This window comes from Leucoraja erinacea, chromosome 7 (genome assembly GCF_028641065.1).
Source record: "Leucoraja erinacea ecotype New England chromosome 7, Leri_hhj_1, whole genome shotgun sequence".
Taxonomy (NCBI): Eukaryota; Metazoa; Chordata; class Chondrichthyes; order Rajiformes; family Rajidae; genus Leucoraja; species Leucoraja erinaceus.
This window is the reverse complement of record NC_073383.1, coordinates 43687660-43709827: the sequence shown is the minus strand read 5'-3', so window position 1 is coordinate 43709827 and position 22168 is coordinate 43687660. Positions and strand designations below refer to the sequence as shown.

General features: G+C 46.2%; 1 protein-coding gene across 3 annotated transcripts in view; it reads right to left on the bottom strand.

Annotated features, from left to right (window-relative positions):
• col18a1a (collagen type XVIII alpha 1 chain a) overlaps nucleotides 1-22168 on the bottom strand; it is a 275931-nt gene that overhangs the window by 82039 nt on the left and 171724 nt on the right. For 2 of the 3 annotated variants that reach the window (XM_055638409.1, XM_055638407.1), the window contains 4 exons: nucleotides 14991-15079; nucleotides 14099-14125; nucleotides 11175-11354; nucleotides 7719-7745 (listed from right to left, as the gene is read on the bottom strand). In XM_055638409.1, coding sequence (XP_055494384.1) covers nucleotides 7719-7745; nucleotides 11175-11354; nucleotides 14099-14125; nucleotides 14991-15079 — 323 coding nt within the window. The remainder of the gene's footprint in view (nucleotides 1-7718; nucleotides 7746-11174; nucleotides 11355-14098; nucleotides 14126-14990; nucleotides 15080-22168) is intronic. The other variant, XM_055638408.1, reaches the window with a different exon arrangement.

The following is a 22168-nucleotide window of genomic DNA, read 5'->3' as shown; positions in this document are numbered from 1 at the left end:
ATAAAATGTTGGTTATTTAACTTTGGAGTATTATATGCAGTTGTGGTCACCAGAGGGGAATGACAAATATGACAGGGCAGAACATTAAAGTCAGAAGGGGAAAGTTTAAGGCAGATCTGCTGGGCATGTTTTTTTTGCACAGAGAGTGGTAGATACCTGGAATGAGCTGTCAAGGGAAGTGGTAGAAGAAGAGAGAATAGCAATGTTTAAAAGACTAATAAGCAGACTAATAAAGAGAGATTAGAGGGACGAATGCCAGGGATTAGAGAGATAAAGGCCATGTGCAGGCAAATGGATTAGTTTAATTTGGCATCACGGTTGCCGTTGATTTAGTGAGTCATAGTTCAGGAGAGTTTGCTTAAACAGTATGTGGTGGCCACCACACGTGAGAGGGCAACGCTGGATCTAGTATTGGGAAATTGGGAAGGGCAAGTTAATGAAGTGTGTGTGGAGGAGCCTTTTGGGACAAGTGACCACAGTTCGATTAGGTTTAAGATAGTTATGGATCGGGACGGAGAGCGTCCATGTGTTAAATTGCTGAACTGCGGTAAGGCCAATTTTGAGGGTATGAGATAAGGTCTCGCTCATTGACTGGAACAGGTTATTTGAGGAGAAATGAACATCGGTCAAGTGGGATGTTTTTAAAAGTGTACTGAAGAGAGCTCAGGATATGTACGTCCCCGATAGAGTGAAAGGCAAAGCAGGCTGACGAGGGAAATTGAGACGTTAGTCAAAAACAAGAAGGATGCATGGGACAGGTATAGGCAGCTGGGATCAAGTGCATCCCTGGAGGAGTTTCGGGAACTAAGGAGCAAACTAAACAAGGGGATGAGACGGGCAAAGAGGGGGCCAGGAGATAGCTCTGGCGGGCAGCCTAAAAGACAATCCCAAAAGATTTTATAAATACATTAGGAGGAAAAGGGTAACTAGAGAGAGTGGGACCTCAGGAATAAAAGCGGTCACCTCTGTGTGGAGCCACAGGAGATGGGCAAGGTCCTCAATGAGTATTTCTCCTCTGTATTTACCGAGAAGAAAGACTGTCGGACAGAGGAAATTGGAGCAGTCAATGGAAGTGTCATGAGAGCAGTTCTCGGGTTATCGTCGAGGAAAAACTGAAGGTACTGTCGTGTTTGGAGGTAGACAAATCTCTGGGGCCTGATCAGATATATCCGAAGACATTGTGGGAAACTAGAGGAAATTGTGGGAGCCCCTATTGAATTTTACTTCGGAGTCACGTGAGTGATTCCGTGAAGAACCCAGCAGGTACTGCGCATGCGGCATTATCGCACAGCTGTGCAACGCGGCCAGCGGGAGTCGGGCTAGCTCCCGCATCCAAGGAACGAGAGGTAAGTACTTACCTTAATCGGGCCTTGTGGTTTTTGCTCCAGGGGGAGCAAAGTAGAGAGGCATGGTGAGCGGCCCCCGTTTCGACTCCAGCGTGGAGCCGACAGTGGACGGGGAAAAAGCGCTACCCGGACCGCAAACGCTGCGGACCGCTGCAAGGAGCTGCGCTATACCGGTCCGCTGAACAGCTGTTTGGTAACAGCAGCGGACCGGCGGGAAATTTAAAAACCCGACCGGCAGCCCTGCAGACTCCTGACTAGGAGAATCACCGCCCGGGAACCGCCACAATGCCGCCTGGAAAACGGCAGGCAGCCTCTACATGCAGGTAAGAGAAAAATCTTCCCAATTTACAGGTTCTACAGGAGCCAACTTCCTCCAAAACTGGAACAGGTTGGAGAAGGCAAAAATAAGTATGTCTGTCTCCCCAAGCCAGAGGAGGTCATGGAGTTCACCTCCAGGAGAAAAGGGGCACTGGCTGAATGCCAAGGGAGCTGACTCCTACCCCAGTGCTATTGCACTAGCCATCTCCCTTGTCGAGGGATTGATGCAACAGCGGAGTTTGAGCTATGCCTCCTCCAATTTAGCACACCCTTTTGCTCCCTCTTTTGAGGCTAGCTAAGGAGGCCAGGGCTGGGCTGGCTTAAACGCTGGGCAGGCGGACGAGAACAGCAGTATGCCAGGGGAGCAGGATCAGGAAGAGCTACTGGGTGTCGTGGGCCACTACATGGCTCCTCCACGCGACCATCTTCCCAACAAAAGTCCTGCAGGAGCAGGCCTTTCCAGAGGCAAATCCGCAGGCAGCTGGGTCAGCAGACTCGCAGACAAGCAGCGAATTCTACAGAAGGGTCAAGATGTTACCGCCTTTGCTCGCCTTTTCCACGGATTATACTCTCCCAGGATGAGACTATCCCATTGCACTACCAGGGTGCTGACGCCTAAGATGTTCCCAAATTTGGGATACTCGACTGAACAATGGTGCATATAGACCTGCCCGCAACCCCAAATATATGGGGCTATGCAAACCGCTGCTGCGGGAAGAGAGGCAGATAAACCTGTGCGCCTCATGAAGGCAGGCCATGGAACGAGCAGGACATCGCATCCAACACCCAGCTGGCAGCACCCCTCGGCATCCACCAGTGATATCAAACAAGGACTGGTGAAAGCCTGGCGACCGCTTCACATTACCCCCAAAGTTCTTTTTAGACGGGGCCCAGAGCGGAGCCGTGGGAAGATGCGCCGCCCCACCGACAGCACCAGCATACCAGCAAACTACGCCTTCATGAAAAAACAACAAACATGGAGGTAGGTAGTCTGGTTCCTCCCGTTTACACTAAACAAGGGTGTTCTACTAACTGCGTGGGGGGGCATTTACACTTGTGGATAAAGCATGGGATGCTGTCACAAATAACTAAAATATACTCAACAGTCTTAGAGGATAAAAACGAATTCAAATTGGGCATATTACCGCCAGTTCAGCAATGCGCCCAAAGGGCATTTTCTCCCTCTAAGAAAAGAGAAGTGAGAAGGTCAAGCTGAACTAGAAAGGCTCATTACTAAACGGATCATGGGAGTAAACATGAGCCATTGGAATTTGTATCGAATATATTCACCAAAACTACAAAAGATGGTGAATGTAGCATCATCATTGATCTAATATCACTAAATAAATCTGTTGAGTATATACACTTAAGATGGAGATGGGTTCTTGTCACTGCCAGACATCTGATCTCCCTAGGATACCTATGGGGAGCATTGATATGGAAGATGCTAACTATCTTATACCCATACACTAGGATCATTATAGATACCTAAAAAATTTTACCTGGATAATGGATATCCCGGTTAGGGCAACCATGGGAGCATATAGCATTCCCTATGGTCTAACCTCAGCCCTAAACTATTATAAATGGCCATGAAAATATTAAGAAAACAAGCATAATCATGGCATATATTGGATGATATCCTCATATTAGGGGAAACAAAGGAATTAGCTGTGGCAGCAGTTCTAGCTACGAAACAGCTCCCTAAAGCTGAGGTTTATCCCACGCCCAGATAAACCAGAATTGAAGCGTTAACTACCAAGGATTATCTGGGCTTCAATAATAATTCCGTCCATATGACTGTTACTTTGCCAAGGTACTTGGGTCACTATAATCAAATCATGAATGTACCCACTGAAGCTATATCACAATTAAGGTGGTGGGCAGACATATATTTGGCATAGTTTTCAGCCCTATTATCATCACCAATCCCAACCTGGTTATTAAAAACCGATGCCAGTACTTTAGGCTGGGGAGCAACTAAACTCCATATCCAGCACAGGTAACAGATGGACCAATTCACAAACATCGTTACTACACATACCGGGCATCAACTACTTGGGATTGGTGATCGCCTATTGGGCTAAAAAGCATATGCATTTCAAATGCAGCACGTACATATGTGGTTACGGATTGATAATACTATGGTGGTGGCTTATATCAACCATATGGGGAGCATAATAATCATTATTGTGCAACAAATTGGTCAAACAAATCTGGCAATGGTGTGTCAAAAGACATTTTAACTATCAGCTGCCTATGTCCTAGGAAGCTAGAACACAGTGGGAGACACCATGTCACGGGGTAAAATCTATGATTACATTGAATAGATGTCAAACCCAAAATATCTGCTAAATTTATTAAGCAGTTTGAAAGCCAGATATCAATTTGGTTGCACAAGACGGAATCACCAGTAACCCATGTATGTGACTTAGGAACCAGATTAGAGGCAGCAGCGATAGATGCCTATACGCTGGAAGGGGGAATTTCTGCTTTGCCTTCCTCCCTTCTGCCTCATCAGACGGGCACTTCGCAATACAGATGGGATCTGTCTCCGAGATATTGAACGTGCCCGACCGGCCTACACAGCCATGGTTCCCAGTTCATCACGACACGGTGGGCGAGTCACCTATGGATTCCCTAGTGGACCATGGTTGCTGACTCAACCCAGTATCAGGCACAAGCCACCCATGCCAGGAAACATCAAACTCCTGGGTGCAGGGTTTGAATAGACCTTACCAGGGACTGGGATTATCCAAAGGAACCATTACCACCATGTCGGCATCCCTGCGAACAGTCACTAAAAGCTAACATGGGTAAAATACTGCCACGACGCAGGGACAACGAACTATTCAACCACTGACGTATTGGAGTTCCTGGAACATCTACACCATGACTAAAAGGTGAGTTACAGTGCCGTAAATACAGCATGGAGCGCCTTATCTGCTTATCTAAAACAGCATGTCAGCAGAGCATGGGATCCCATCCACTGAAGGTAAACTTATGAAGGGCAACTATAATATAAGCCCCAAACACCCAGGTATATACCCATGTATGGGATATTGGTGTGACATTGACATGTCTCAGAGATGGCACCAGCCAGATCCCTCAGCTTGCTTAATCTATGTTTTAAAAAACGCTCATGCTTATGACTCTCGTACACGCTCACAGAGTCCGGTCACTCCATAAACCAGACTGGATAACATGGTGATTACTCCAGACGCATCACGTTCATATTTAGGTCTGGTAAAATCTAACTCGCAGGTATATGGGACTAGGCGAGATTATGAGTTCGGCACGAACTAGTAGGGTCGAGATCGCCTGTGTTTTCCGTGCTGTAGTCGTTATATGGCTATATGGACCAGGAACGCCCAATTCACTGGTGGGATTCCGGGCCTACCCACCAGAGTCCAGGTTGAGTGTGGTGACCCATCTACTACTATATATAGACACAACCCACAATCTTAGAGGGAGAGGAAGCCTATGGGTCAACCACAGTAACCCAAGACGGGGTACGAGCCAAACCACTCCAAGGTGGCTCAAACAGGTACCGAAAGCTGCCGGAATAGATAATAATACATTTAATCCCATTCCACTAGGGCAGCATTGGTATCAGCGGCTGAACGAATGGACATCCCGGTTGACCACATTTTCAATACAGCAGAATGGTCAAGGGAACGGCGTTCAGAACATTTTTTTTTTATTATAAACCGTTGATAAACCTGATTTAATTGCAGGAGAATATTACAAACTGCAATATTAATTTAAGCTCAGAGGAGCTCTTTTATGTTGTTATTGTTAACAAATACCTTTCTGTTTCTTTTGAAAGCAGATCCACTGGTTGATTACGATAACACTTCCTCCCTCATAAACTTCGGCAGTGAGTGAAATAAAAACTGTTACACGGTTTGAAATCACAGACCTTTGAAGTCTTCACGGAATCACTCACGCGACTCCGAAGTAAAATAGTTAGATTAAACGAGTACTTACCAGTATGAAGTTTGATCTGTATTTTATGAGGAGTTACGGTGAGGGATTAAGTGCCCGCCACTCCCACCCTCATTATATAGATCAAACTAATAAACTGATGTCTCGTGATCTTTACTATCTTACTTCAAATATTGTGTCTATTCTGTGATTTCACACCGCTGCTTCGAAGTATGCCGCATGCGCAGTACCTGCTGGGTTCTTCACTTAATCCCTCACCGTAACTCCTCATAAAATACAGATCAAACTTCATACTGGTAAGTACTCGTTTAATCTAACTATTTTATGAGTCATCCTTAAATACAGGAGAGGTGCCAGAGGATTGGAGAGTGGCAAATGTTGTGCCCCTTTTCAAGAAGGGCTGCAGGGAAAATGCTGGGAACTATAGGCTGGTGAGTTTAGCATCGGTAGTTGGTAAGTTACTGGAGAATATTCTGAGGGATAGGATATACAGGCATTTGGATGGACAAGGCTGATTAGGGACAGTCAGCGTGGTTTTGTACGTGGGAGGTCGAGTCCCACAAATCTGATTGATTTTTTGAAGACGTGAGCAAAAAGGTTGATGAAGGCAGAGCTGTAGATGTTGTGTACATGGACTTTAGTAAGGCGTTCAACAAGGTGCCGCATGGTAGGCTGCTCTGGAAGGTTAGATCTCATGGGATCCAAGGAGAGATAGCTGAATGGATAGCAAATTGGCTCCATGGAAGGAAACAGAGGGTGATGGTGGAAGGTTGCTTCTCAGAATGGAGGCCTGTGACTAGTGGTGTGCCTCCGGGTCCGGTGCTGGGCCTGTTACTGTTTGTCATCTACATCAATGATTTGGATGAGAACATACAGGGCAAGATTCGCAAGTTTGCTGATGATACAAAAGTTAGTGGTTTTGCAGATAGTGAAGATGGTTGTGAACGATTGCAGCAGGATCTGGATCGATTGGCCAGGTGGGCGGAGAAATGGTTGATGACATTTAATACAGGGAAGTGTGAGGTGTTGCATGTTGGTACGTCGAACAAGGGCAGGACCTACACAGTAAATGGTAGGCCTCTGGGTAGTGTTGTAGAGCAGAGGGATCTAGGAGTAAAAGTATATGGTTCCATGAAGGTCGAGTCGCAGGTAGATAAGGTGGTCAAAATTATTTTGGCACTATGGCCTTCTCAGTCAGAGAATTGAGTATAGAAGTCGGGAGGGCATGTTGCAGTTGTATAAGACGTTGGTGAGACCACATTTAGAATATCGTGTTCAGTTCTGGGCATCATGTTATAGGAAAGATATTGTCAAGCTTGAAAGGGTTCAGAAAAGATTTATGAGGATGTTGCCAGGACTAGAGGGTGTGAGCTATAAGGAGAGGTTGAGTAGGCTGGGTCTCTATTCCATTGAGTGTAGGAGGATGAGGAGAGATCTTATAGAGGTATATAAAATCATGAGATGAATAGATCAAGTAGATGCACAGAGTCTTTCACCCAGAGTAGCGAGGACCAGTGGTCATAGGTTCACGGTGAAGGGGAAAAGATTTAATAGGAATCTGAGAGGTAACTTGTTCACACAGCATATGGAACAAGCTGCCAGAGGAGGTAGTTGAGGCTGGGACTATCCCATCGTTTAAGAAACAGGTGGACAGGTACATGGATAGGACAGGCTTGGAGGTTTATGGACCAAGCGCAAGCAAGTGGGACTAGGGTAGCTGGGACATTGTTGGCCAGTGTGGGCGAGTCGGGCTGAAGGGCCCGTTTCCATACTGTTTACTCTATGACTCTAGGGCTGGTTGCTAGCTGTGCAGTTCCAAGAGATTAATGTAGATGGTCAAAAATGTTGGCATGGACCTAATGGACAGAAGAGTCAGCTTCTGTGCTGTACCAATATGTGACAATGCCTCGAGACCTTTTAAAGGTGCAAGTGCACACCAGTAATATAATAAATCATGAAGGCGGGAAATCATGAATACTTAGAAGCAAGGAATATAACAACAAGGAGGTAGGTGCTAGATGTTAGACTACATTAGACTATTACGCACACACATACAGATACAAGGATAGGCACAGACAGGCACATTAATAAAATAAACTGTCTCACCGATTTCCCATCTTCACCAGGATCACCCTGTAACAAAGACAGATGTAGCAATTCAGTGTCCCAGTACACTCTACATTCTACATTACCGGGCTGACATACTGTATAAGTGTGTGAGCCCATCTGCAGACATGCAGGCCTCGAGCACTCGAACCCTTGAGCAAAAGGATACCCTTTGGTGTGTGTCTCTCGCCCATTCACGTCCATGGAAGGATAGGTCTCTTGAACAAAGTCCTTATCTACACATGGCGAGCTTGATGCGTTACAAGCTTGTCAATTTACCCACAGGCACTATAGTCAATGACTAAGGCCAATCCACACAGCATTGGGGGGGTCGCAATGGAAGGTGTGGAGGGTCTAGCCAGGCACTGGCAACGGGCCGGGATGCCACCACACCGAGCCGCCTGATTAGCCAGAGCTCCACACTCCCATGATGACAATGGAGTAGGACAATGACGTCATCAGTCTAGCTGACCTACACTGCAAGACCAATGAGGAAGAATTATCTTGACTCTAAAATAAACTTTAGTCATAGAATATTCGGTCACAGAAACTGAATACAGCATTACCTAGTCATACCCTGTACCAGTGTATTACACTGTCCCGTTGTCCTAAACATTGCTGACTTTTGAAGGTACTTTCACATTCACTTGCAATTTTACACTACGTGAATATGCCACAAATTATTCATGTAAAGCAGAGGACTCTAGGAGTACGTTCATTGTCCCTGAAAGCCATGTCACAGGTGGACAGTGTAATGAAAAAGATTTTTGGCACACTGATCTTCATCAGTAAGGGCATTAAGTGTACAATGATATTTCCAGCATTTTCTTTTTTAATTTTAGATTTCCATCATCTGCGGTTATCGTTTTGAGGTCCACAAACCCGGGTACACAGGGTGATACTCCAATTGTTCGCTGAACAGAATATGTAGGAAGGAACTGCAGATGCTGGTTTAAATCGAAGATAGACAAAATGCTGGAGTAACTCAGTAACTCCTTCCCTGGAGAGAAGGAATTTTTCTTTCACTTTTCAGGTGAGGCAGAGGTTCACTTGCATCTCCTCCAACCTCATCTATTGTATCTGCTGTTCCAGGTGTAGACTCCTGTATATCGGCGAGACCAAGTGTAGGCTCGGCGATCATTTCGCTGGACACCTCTGCTCAGTCTGCCTAAACCTACCTGATCTGCTGGTTTGGTTAATTACCATTAATTTCCCTTCCCATTCCCACACTGACCTTTCTGTTCTGGGCCTCCTCCATTGTCAGAGTGAGGCCCAGTGCAAATTGGAGGAACAGCACCTCATATTTTGCTTTGGCAGCTCACACCCGAGCGGTGTGAACATTAACTTCTCTAACTTCAAGTAACCCTTCCTTTCCCCCCCCTCTCTATCCCTCCCCCTTCCCTATTCTCCTACCAGTCATGCTGTTTCCGACTGCTTTATCTCTGTTTGCTTTGTTGTTACCTTCACCCAACTAACAATGATCTATTCTACATGTACCTTGATCTCCATTTCCTATGTCCTGTTTTCACATCTTACATTTCCTTATCTATGTACTTCCTTATCTATGTACCTCCCTCTCCCCTGACATCAGTCTGAAGAAGGGTCGCGAGCCGAAACGTCACATAGAAACATAGAAATTAAGTGCAGGAGCAGGCCATTCGGTCCTTCAAGCCTGCACCGCCATTCAATATGATCATGGCTGATCATCCAACTCAGTATCCCGTACCTGCCTTCTCTCCATACCCTCTGATCCCCTTAGCCACAAGGGCCACATCTAACTCCTTCTTAAATATAGCCAATGAACTGGCCTCGACTACCCTCTGCGGCAGAGAGTTCCAGATATTCACCACTCTCTGTGTGAAAAAAGTTCTTCTCATCTCGGTTTTAAAGGATTTCCCCCTTATCTTTAAGCTGTGACCCCTTGTCCTGGACTTCCCCAACATCGGGAGCAAACTTTCTGCATCTAGCCTGTCCAACCCCTTAAGAATTTTGTAAGTTTCTATAAGATCCCCTCTCAATCTCCTAAAATTCTAGAGAGTATAAACCAAGTCTATCCAGTCTTTCTTCATAAGACAGTGCTGACATCCCAGGAATCAGTCTGGTGAACCTTCTCTGTACTCCCTCTATGGCAATAATGTCCTTCCTCAGATTTGGAGACCAAAACTGTACGCAATACTCCAGGTGTGGTCTCACCAAGACCCTGTACAACTGCAGTAGAACCTCCCTGCTCCTATACTCAAATCCTTTTGCTATGAAAGCTAACATACCATTCGCTTTCTTCACTGCCTGCTGCACCTGCATGCCTACTTTCAATGACTGGTGTACCATGACACCCAGGTCTCGCTGCATCTCCCCTTTTCCTAGTCGGCCACCATTTAGATAATAGTCTGCTTTCCTGTTTTTGCCACCAAAATGGTCACCCATTCCTTCTCTCCAGAGATGCTGCCTTTCCCGCTGAGTTACTCCAGCATTTTGTGTCTATCTTCGCTGAAAAGAATAGTTTATTCATAAATGAAAGTGTTCACAAAAATTACACGAAAACGAGTGAAAAGGGTTGTTTGATCATAAACAGTGGTAAATTATCCATGTTTTCTGACAACATCAAAAATAGGTGGGAAGGCATGCTAGGATGAGAATATTCGGATTCTGCAATTGGATACAAAGATACGTGAAGTGATTGGGCAAAAGGTTAGCATTTGGACTTCAATGTGGAAAATTACAATTCTCCGAGACAGGAGATGGAAGCAGAGGTGAAAGGATTTGATGAAAGGATTTAATATGCCTGATGTTACCATGCTGGAGAGATGAAAACCAGCAGTAACAGTCATTAATAAATGCAACGAGGATGTCAGGAAACTCTGTATCCAGAGACTCTGAAGCTGTTAACTCATGGAGTAGTTGATGCAAAATTCAATGTCTTTGAGGAGAGGCTGGATACAATGACAGAAAGAGAAGGTGACCTGGTGAGATTGGCGGGAGGGAGATTATCTGGGACATCATAGATTAACTGAGCTGAATTTGTATCCAAGCCTGCATCCAAATGGGCAGCACAGTGCTGCAGCAGTAGAGTTGCTGCCTTCCAGCACCAGAGACCTGGGTTTGATCCTGACTACGAATGCTGTCAGTATGGAGTTTGTCCCCATAACCTGCATGGGTTTTCTCCGGGTGCTCCGGTTTCCTCCCACACACCACAGACGTACAGGTTTGTAGGCTTGGTAAAATTGTAAATTGTCCCAAGTGTGTAGGAGAGTGTTAGTGTGCACGGATCGCTGGGTGACGAGGACTTGGTGGGCCGAAGGGCCTGTTTCAGCACTGTATCTCTAAACAAATCTAAAAACTATACTTCTGAATGGTCTCTGGGCCTTGTTAGATGCAATACAAAGCCTGTGCTTTACTCATATTACGATACAATAAAAACGCACACACACGCACTCAGGCTGAACGATCGCTACTCACCGGCTCCCCATCTCTTCCGGGAAGTCCAGGGGGCCCTGAAGGACCTGGGAGGCCAAATTTCTGCTCCACTGCAACGCCATCGCCCCGTTCCCGGATGGTTGCGAGGGGACCAGGAGCCCCCGGGGCACCTGAGTCTCCTTTCTCTCCCTTGGGTCCTTGATATCCGAATCCAGCGGAGCCCTAATTTTGCAAAGAGGAGAGAAATTCGAGACCTCGCTGGGTGATCGGCTGCAACTCCCGCGTTTATGTCAAGACACTGAAACTGGAAGGTGGGTCCAAGTGATGGGGTTCGAGGAGAGGGTGGGAGGGGGAAGCGAGGGGGTTATTCCACGTCAGGTTGTGCCCATCAACATGGGTGAGTAAAATCGGGCAGATGCCAGAGGGCAGAGCTTGCAGGGGCGCCAAAGGGAAGCTACATTGTTCAGGGTGAGTGAGGGCACAGAGGCTGGAAACTATGAAAGCAAATCTAGTGCAGGGGGTGGCTGCATTAATCAGCGAGCACAGGGATGGGGCCGAGTGCATGTCAATCCAGGGCAAGACCTAGACAGTAAATGGTCAATGTCGTGGAACACAGGATCTGGGAGTACAGGTATATGGTTCCCTGAAAGTGGCAGTTCAGGTGGGCAGGGTGGCACGCCTGCCTTCATTCGCGAGGGTATAGAGTACAAAAGTTGGAACATCATGTTACATCTGTAGAAGTCATTGGCGATGCCACACATGGAGTAAGTACTGTGTGCAGTTCTGGCCACCCAGCTATAGAAAGGATGTCATTAATTTGGTGCAAAAGAGATTCACCAGGATAAATAAAGACATAAAGTGTTCAGATAACTGGGTCAGGCAGAACATGGAAGGATGGCGTTTCGGGTCAGGATCCTTCAGTCTGATTGTGGATCCTGACCCGAAACATGACCTATCCATGTTCCTCAGAGATACTGCCTGATCCACTGAGTTACTCCAGCACTTTGTGTCTTTTTTTATAAACCAACAACTACAGTTCCTAGTTTTTAGAAATGTATGCTACGTGGACTTGTGGGTTTGAGTTATAGAGAGACGCTGGATAGGCTGGGACTTTTTCTTTAGCGTGTGTAGGAGGGTGACCTTACTGAAGCATACAAGATCATGATGGGCATGGATAAATTAGACAATAGACACTAGGCAATAGGTGCAGGAGTAGGCCATTCAGCCCCTCGAGCCAGCACCGCCATTCAATGTGATCATTGCTGATCATTCACAATCAGTACCCCATTCCTGCCTTCTCTCCATATCCCTTAACTCCGCTATCTCTAAGAGCTCTACCCAACTCTCTCTTGAAAGCATCCAGCGAACCAGCCTCCACTGAGGCAGAGAATTCCACACAACTTTCTCTGTGAAAACGTTTTTCCTTATCTCTGTTCTAAATGGCTTACCACTTATTCTTAAACTATGGCCCCTGGTTCTGGTCCTGGTTTCCTGCCTCTAGCGTGTCCAAACCCTTAATAATCTTATATTTTCAATAAGATTCCCTCTCACCCTTCTAAATTCCAGAGGATACAAGCCCAGACGTTCTAATCTATCAACATATGACAGTCCCGCTATCCCGGGAATTAACCTTGTGAACCTACGCTACACTCCCTCAATAGGAAGAATGTCCTTCCTTAAGTTTGAATTGAATGCTCACAGTCTTTTTCTCAACGTAGAAGATTATAAACCTAGATGGCATAGGCTTAAGGTGAGAGAGGAGAGATTTAAGAAGCATCTCAGGGGCAAGTTTTCCATTTAGGGGATAGTCTATATCTGGAACGAGCTGTCAGAGGAAGTTACAGAAATTACAATTCTCAAATGACAAATATATAGACAGGGAAGGTTCAAAGGAACATGGGCCAAAGGAAGGCAAATGTGATTAGCCCAGATTGCCAACTTAGATGGCAAAGACAATTTGGCCAAAGGGCCTGTTTTCATGCTGTACAGCTCTATGGCTCTATCTATAGGCAGACAGATGGAAAATGATAATATTCTGGTAATGGAATTCACAAGGGTTGTGGAGAGTGGGAGGTCATATTAATCATATTCTGGTCGACTGCTTCAGGACTGAAAGTGTAGAGGAGAGATAGGCAGTATACAGAGGTGTGAGAGAGTGGCTGGTAGATAATAGGTGAAACTAGATGAGGATGGAGTTCATAGACAGATGGAGCAATGTGGGGTGAAAGGGAAAGGAGAAGATAAAGAAAGAGGCTGGAAGATGATAAATTGAACCAGATAAGGGAGGTGTGATGGGCACTTAGGGCTAGTTGGGGAGGGATGACAGATTTAGGCAATGGAGTGAAGGGAGGAGAAAGACAGAAAGGTGAACAGAGGACCTAGATGGAGCAGTAGGATGGGGAAGAACAGGTTGCTGAAATTGGTAAAGCTCGAAGTTCATACCATGAAGAATGACGGGGTTTAGACCAGTACAAGATCATTCCCCTGGTGGAAGTGGTGAAAACTATAGGATTTAAGCTGAAGGGCAAATGAACTAGAGAGTCAATGGAGAGAGAAACAGTGTTATTGTGTCAGGTCAACTCTATGGGGTATCTTGGTCGGCATGGACAAGTTGGGCCCAAGGGCCTGTTTCCATGCTGTATGCCTCTATGATTCTATTCCTCTTTCCACTGATGCTGCCTGACTTGTTGAGTGTATCTAGCATCTTCTGTGTTTATGTCAGATTTCCAGCGCTTGGATTTTGTTTTTTATTTATTTACAGGAGAACAGGTGGAAGTTAATTTGTTGGTCCTGAAAGGATAAAGTAAATTCCACATTAACTTGCAAAACTAAATCTGATGGTTAATGGAAGAGGAGAAAAGTATAGAGCGAGGGGAAAGGCAAGAAGGTTACTGTATGGACGCTAAGGCCAAATTTCATGTTTAATTCCAGGGAAATGTAAAGTTCCATCGGCGTTCCAACTTTACCTTTTCCCCAGGATGACCCATTTCACCCTGCAAAGGAGGAAGCAAATGAGAATTACGTCAGAAACACAAGCCCATCTATTTATCTTTTCCAGCACCCATCCCCATACACACACCAGCCAAGGGAAACTCACAAAAGTGCCAATCTGAGGTGCAGTTTCAGGTCAAAATTGCCAGCACGTTCATTAATCTGTTGGGCTTCTTCAAATCGCTAATGGAGACCAAATCGCTAATAATCGCTGAGGTGGTGTCCACATCACAGGAGATTAAATCAAAATATTGAAAATTATGTGATCGCAGGAGTAAATGAGGCCAAACAGTTTAGAGGGGGGGGGAGGGAGAACAGGAAAAATAGTTTCCTCACAAATGGTCACTGAGCATGGAAGCAGATGCAGTTGTGGCAATGGAAGCAAATACAATAGAAGTGTTTATGAGGCTTTTTGATAGGCACATGGCTGGATATGGATCATGTGCAGGCAGACGAGATGAATTTAACTTGGAATCACATTCAGCAGGGGCATTGTGGGTCGAAGACCTGTTCCAGTGCTGCATTATTCAAGTTTGTATGAGCATGGAAACAGGCCCTTCGGCCCACCCGTTTCATGCCGACCGGTATTATTTAGAGGGTGAAGGGAATGGAAGTTGCTCCTTTTGCTGACGGTCCCTGGAAACAGTTTGCTAAGGTGCTAGGTTTACAGTAAGCATTTAAAGGCTTTGGTTAAGGTACGGCTTAGAAAAGGTGGCTCCAGTCTGCCCTCTGCTGATAGACACTGGAAGCACAAGGCCATCACCAACATTTCAGGCCATTACAGCTGTGTGATAATCAGCAGCCCAAGGAGGAGTTTGTTCACCATCTCGTCCCTCACGCGGCAGGCCATTCGGAGTGACTGTGTACCTTCATTCCTTTGGTTGCGGTGGCCACACCAACGCTCAATCCGCTGTCCTCCTTCGAGCCAAGTGTCCCCTGGCCCCTCCTCTCACCTGCTTGGAGGGAAAGAGAAGATGGGAGCAGCTGTCAGGGACCAGTCACTTTACACTGGGATACACCGGGACCCGGTCCGCAGGAACGGTGACTGGGAACTCGGGTTCCCCTCCACCATCAGTGGAATACAGCTCTGTGGAGGAGGGAGGCTGTGTTAGGAAATACTGTAAGATGGGGAGTGTGTAATATTGAGAGCGTGTCAGATCTGGAGTGTATCAAATGGTGAGCTTGTCAGAGGGTGAGTGTGTCAGATGGGAAGTGTGAAATACTACTAAAAGGAAGCAAAGAGTAAGAATTAACGGGTCCTTTTCAGGATGTCAGGCAGTGACTAGTTGGGTGCCGCAAGTCTCGGTGCTGGGACACCAGTTATTTACAAGATATATTAACGATTTAGGCGAAGGAATTAAAAGTGACATATTCAAGTTTGCAGGTCACAATGCTGGGTAGCAGTGTGAGCTGCGATGAGGATGCTATGAGGCTGCAGGGTGACTTGGATATCATTGCCATCACCCACTCACTATCACCTACGCAGCTCACCATCACCCCCACCATAGCAAGATGGAGCTGGAGTGTGGTGACTGTGTGTTGATCATAAGGTTATGTCATAAGTGATTGGAGCAGAATTAAGCTATTTGGCCCATCAAGTCTACTCCACCAATTAATCATGGCTGATCTATCTCTCATTCCTAACCCCATTCTTCTGCCTTTTCCCCATAACCTCTAACACCTGTACTAATCAAGAATCTATCTATCTCTGACTTAAAAATATCCACTGACAGCCTCCACAGCCTTATGTGGCAAAGGTTGGGTGAGTGGGCAGGTGCATGGCAGATGCAGCATAATGTGGATAAACGTAAGGTTCACCACTTTGGTGGCAAGAACAGCAAAGCAGATTATTAGCTGAATGGAGTCAGATTAGGAAAAGGGCAGGCGCAACGAGACCTGGGTGTCCTTGTACATCAGTCACTGAAAGTAAGCATGGAGGTACAGCAGGCAGTGAAGAAAGCTAATGGCATGTTGGCCTTCATTGCAAGCGAATTTGAGTTTAGGAGCAAGTAGGTCCTACTGCAGTTGTGCAGGGTCCTGGTGAGACCACACCTGGAGTATTGTGTGCAATTATGGTCTCCCAATTTGAGGAAGGACATTATTGCTATTGAGGGAGTGCAGTGTAGGTTCACTAGATTAATTCCCGGGATGGCAGGACTGACATATGACGAACGAATGGGTCGGCTGGGTTTGTATTCACTGGAATTTAGAAGGACGAGAGGATATCTTATAGACACAATGTCAGTCTCTGGCAAATAACATTTTGGGCATTCCCAATAGCTCAAAGAACAGGAGCTAAATACAATTGTCTTGCATCTTTCTCCTTGTCAATGGCAGAAATCTTATAGAATCTCATAGAATAATATAGAAACATATACATTTCTTAAGGGATTGGACAGGCTAGATGCAGGAATAATTTTCCCAATGTTGGGGGAGTCCAGAACCAGGGGTCACAGTTTAAAAGGGGTAGGCCATTTAGGACTGAGATGAGGAAAGATTTTTTCACCTGGAGAGTTGTGAATCTGTGGAATTCTCTGCCAAAGAAGGCAGTGGAGGCCAATTCACTGGATGTTTTCAAGAGAGAGTTACGTTTAGCTCTTAGGGCTAAAGGAATCAAGGGTAATGGTGAAAAAGCAGGACCGGGGTACTGATTTTAGATGATCAGCCATGATCATATTGAATGGTGGTGCTGGCTCGAAGGGTCGAATGGGCACCAATTTTTCTATGTTTCTATGTTTTTTCTAATATAGGGAGTGTCGGATGGGATGTGCATCAGATGATGTGTGATGGATGGTGGGTGTTTTGGGCAGTAAATTTGTCAAGCAGTGAGTGTGCCTCAAGTGAGTATGTTACATGTTGAGTGTGTCAATGAGTGTATCAGGCAGAGAGTGTGTCAGGCAGTCCTCTGTGCTAATGCTGACTGTGGCAGACTCCTGCCCACTGAGTGGTATGCTGAGCCACCCAGCCCATTCACTATCTCTCTCATCTTGCTCACCATCGCCTCCACCCCACCCCATCCTGTTCATCTCGAGCCCCACCATGCTCACCATCACCCCACCATGCTCACCATCACCCCAACGTGCTCACCATCACCCCATTCTGCTCACCATTGCCCTCACCCCCTCACTATCACCAACGCGGCTCACCATCACCCCCAGGATAGCAAGATGGAGCTGGAGTGTAGTGACTCTGTGTGTTGATCATAAGGTCATGTCATAAGTGATAGGAGTAGAATTAGGCCATTTGGCCCATCAAGTCTACTCCACCATTAAATCATGGCTGATCTATCAACCCCTCCTAACCCCATTCTCCTGCCTTCTCCCCATAACCTCTGACACCTGTACTAATCAAGAATCTATCTATCTCTGCCTTAAAAATATCCATTGACAGCCTCCACAGCCTTCTGTGGTAAATAATTCCACAAAGGAGTTCCTCTGATCCCAGGAGAGCATCTACTATCATCGAAAACTATCACTCTACTTTTATTAATTTATGTTCTACCTGTAAATCTGCACTCTGTATCTTCCCCTTGCTATACCTATTGTATTGAGCTTGGCTTCAGTGTGGTATATCTCACCTGTTCGAATAGCATGCAAAACAAAGCTTTTCACTGTACCTCGATACACATGACAATAATAAACCTAAACTGATCCAGTTCACCTTCACCCTCAACACAACTCCCCAACTGTAGCCATTCCTACATCACCCAGTGCTTGGCCCTGCCTGGCACTCAGCTGACAGTAGAAAGCTGATGGAGTAGCATGCATGCACGTGCACACACACTCAGACAAACAACATTTTCACACGCTACACAAACCTGCAATGTTCACACTCACACACAAGCAGGATTTTCACATACCACACAAACATACAAAGTTTGCACAGCCACAAATGGGCAGCATTTGCACACTCTCACTCACTCACTCACTCACACACACAGAATGTGCAGTGCTCTCACATACACACATAAGCGTGCACTGTCCGTGACCATTGCTCTGCTTGCTGCGAGAGTTCACTGTTCCGCCACTGGATGGCGCCCAGGCCCCAGAGTCCAGCTCTGAGAGGCAGCAGCTGAGACACTGTCTTCATGCGACACTATGTGCTGTGGATCGCCAACAATTATTTATTCTCTGTGCTGCGGTACCCATCGTTAACCCTCTTTGTAATCTACCCCAGCATTACAGGGGGGCAGCAGTTCATGCCATAGCCTCCGTGACCTGGGTTCAATTACAGTTTCAGGTACGGTCTGTGGAGTTCGCATGTTCTCCCTTAGACTGCATGTTATTTATCCATGTGCACCGGTTTCCACCAACATGCTGGTAGGATGATTGACCGCTGTAAATAGCTCCCAACGTATAGGTGACTGGAATTGCTCTGAGAGCTAGTATGGGCTCATGGCTGAATGGCCTTTATATCATACAGTAATTGGTGTACTCCAGAGCAAGTTACGTGCCTCGTCTATCTGTGACTGCTGTGCCACAGGCCATGGTTTCACCCATACTTTGGAATTCTCTCCCCATTGCTCTCCACGTCTCGTTCCCCATTAAAGCCTCCCTACACCAAGCCTCAGCTCAGCTGTCTCAAAATCTCCACATAATGCCCAAGAATCTTGGAATGCTTTGCTACATGAAAGACACTCTCTAAATGGAGGTGGCTGTTGTTTTCACTGCTGGAGGATCCTTGATATCCAGTGCAGAGAAAAACCTGCATATGAGAGACTCCTTCCATCTCCTCTGGATAGAAACATAGAAAATTAGTGCAGGAGTAGGCCATTCGGCCCTTCGAGCCTGCACCGCCATTCAATATGATCATGGCTGATCATCCAACTCAGTATCCCATTCCTGCCTTCTCTCCATACCCCCTGATCCCTTTGGCCACAAGGGCCACATCTATCTCCCTGAATCTCTTCACAACCAACCAGAAACACCTATGCTGTAATCAAGGAAAAACAACAACTAACAGATCCCACAATGAGCAAAGTCAGGTAATCTGCTCTAGAAACTTGGTAGAGGAATTACAACTGAACATTCACCAGGAGATGGACACAAAGTGCTGGAGTAACTCAGCGGGTCAGGCAGCATCTCTGGAGAAAAGGGATGGCGATGTTTTGGGACGGGAAGAGTCCACACCAAAAACGTCATCCATCCTTTTTCCTCAACGATGCTGCCTGACCCATTGAGTTACTCAGGCACTTTGTGTCTATATTTGGTATATACACCAGCATTACTACACATTCACCTGGAGAAGTCATGGAAATAGACAAAGGGATCTATGAACTCCCTGAGATCAGGCTTGAGCTTGATGTTTCATACATAGAAAGCAAGAGGGAAATGATAGAGAGAGAGAGAGAGAGAGATGAATGAAGAGAAAGATTTGAAAGAAGGGAGAGAAGAGAGAAGAAAGAGCGAGAGAGAGAGAGATAGAGAGAAAGAGAGAAAGGGAGAGAAGGGAGAGGGAGAGAAGGAGCAGAAGAGGAGAGATAGAGTGAGATATGTGAGGGGGCAAATAGGCAGATGTGAAAGACAGGGAAAAAGAGAAAAGAAGGGGAGGGGGATCTGGAGAAGTGAGACAAATTGTGTAGAGAGGGTGGGGGGAGCAAGAAGTAATGGTGAAAGAGAGGGAGAGAGAGGGAGGAGAGAGAAACAGCGAGAACGAGGGAGAGAGTGGGAGGAACCTGGGAGGGGGGAAAGGAAGAGGGGGAGACAAATGGGGTAGGGAGAAGAGAGAAGATTTGAGAGAGGAAGAGGGAGACATAGATAAATGCTAGAGAGAGAGTCAAATAGAATGGAAAGAGAAAGAGAGAAATCTAAAATCCATTCCCACCTAATCCACCATAAACCATGGAAGGAAATTGCTTGTTTTTAAAAGTAATCTTTTAATTCTTGGAATCTGGAGCAACTGACTGAGCACAACAGTCTTTTCAATAATCCAGCTAAATGAAGCAGTTCACTGCAAATGTTCCAATATTTGACCAACACGTATGCAATCAAACATCCTTCAGCAACCAATCATTTTCCAGCTGCCAATCCGATGCCAAGACCCCCCGCAACCAATCAGCATCTAGCATTTCAGCAGCCAATCACTGCCAACCTACAAGAAGCCAACTGGCTGCCAGCCTCCCAGCAGCCAATTGTTGTCAGCCTCCCTGAAGCCAATCATTGTCAGCCAATCCGCTGCCAACCTCCCAGCAGCCTATCCGCTGCCAACCTCCAACCCCTAAGGGCAGCCAATCATTGTCGGCCTCCCAGGAGCAAATCATTGTCAGCTAATCTGCTGCCAACCAAAGAAGCCAACCGGCGACCAGCTTCCTGTCAGCCGATCATTATCATCCTCCCTAGATCCAATCAATTACCAGCCTCCTATTAGCCAATCTCCCGGCCTCCCAGCAGCTGGCCTCCCAGCACAATATGTGGTGGTGTGAAGAGGCCACATACGTGTCTTTGATCCATCAGGTCATGCTTTGAAGTATGACTGTCATGTCTTTGCCCGTAAATGGTCGGCTGCTCTGCTTTCCAAATGAATACAGAATATGGTGATATTCGATTAATAAACATAGAAAAATAGAAACATAGATAATAGGTGCAGGAGTAGGCCATTCGGCCCTTCGAGCCTGCACCGCCATTCAATATGATCATGGCTGATCATCCAACTCAGTATCCTGTACCTGCCTTCTCTCCATACCACCTGATCCCTTTGGCCACAAGGGCCACATCTAACTCCCTCTTAAATATAGCCAATGAACTGGCCTCAACTACCTTCTGTGGCAGAGAATTCCAGAGATTCACCACTCTGTGTGAAAAATGTTTTCCTCATCTCGGTCCTAAAAGATTTCCCCCTTATCCTTAAACTGTGACCCCTTGTTCTGGACTTCCCCCACATCGGGAACAATCTTCCTGCATCTAGCCTGTCCAACCCCTTAAGAATTTTATAAGTTTCTATAAGATCCCCCCTCAATCTTCTAAATTCTAGTGAGTACAAACCGAGTCTATCTAGTCTTTCTTCATATGAAAGTCCTGACATCCCAGGAATCAGTCTGGTGAACCTTCTCTGTACTCCCTCTATGGCAAGAATGTCTTTCCTCAGATTAGGAGACCAAAACTGTACGCAATACTCCAGGTGTGGTCTCACCAAGACCCTGTACAACTGCAGTAGAACCTCCCTGCTCCTATACTCAAATCCTTTTGCTATGAATGCTAACATAACATTCGCCTTCTTCACTGCCTGCTGCACCTGCATGCCTATTTTTAATGACTGGTGTACCATGACACCCAGGTCTCGTTGCATCTCCCCCTTTCCTAATCGGCCACCATTCAGATAGTAGTCTACTTTCCTGTTTTTGCCACCAAAGTGGATAACCTCACATTTATCCACATTATACTGCATCTGCCATGCATTTGCCCACTCACCCAGCCTATCCAAGTCACCTTGCAGCCTCCTAGCATCCTCCACACAGCTAACACTGCCCCCCAGCTTCGTGTCATCCGCAAATTTGGAGGTGTTGCATTCAATTCCCTCGTCCAAATCATTAATATATATCGTAAATAGCGTGGGTCCCAGCACTGAGCCTTGCGGTACCCCACTAGTCACTGCCTGCCATTGTGAAAAGGGCCCATTTACTCCTACTCTTTGCTTCCTGTCTGCCAGCCAGTTCTCTATCCACATCAAAACTGAGAAAAGAGATTTCACCCTGTGATCTGGGCATTTATCCCTTAACAACACCAGAATCTGGTCATGATTATGTTGGCACATCTGTGACCTTGCTATGCAGAAGCTGCCTTGTTCTCCCCAGAGAGTGAGAGGGAATGTGAGTTTTAGGAAGAATAACATTGAACAAAAAAGAAACACAAAGTACTGAAGGAACTCAGCGGGTCAAGCAGAATCTCTGGAGATCTGCAGTTCCTTGTTTCTAACATTGAACAAAACTGAAAGACATTGGGGCACTCGTCCAAAGAATGTCTCAAGCGGTCAGGAATTATCATGGGATTAATCCGTAATCCCCTGAGGCTTCAAGGCAATTCCAGAGAGTTGCAAGTCCTGTGGTGGCT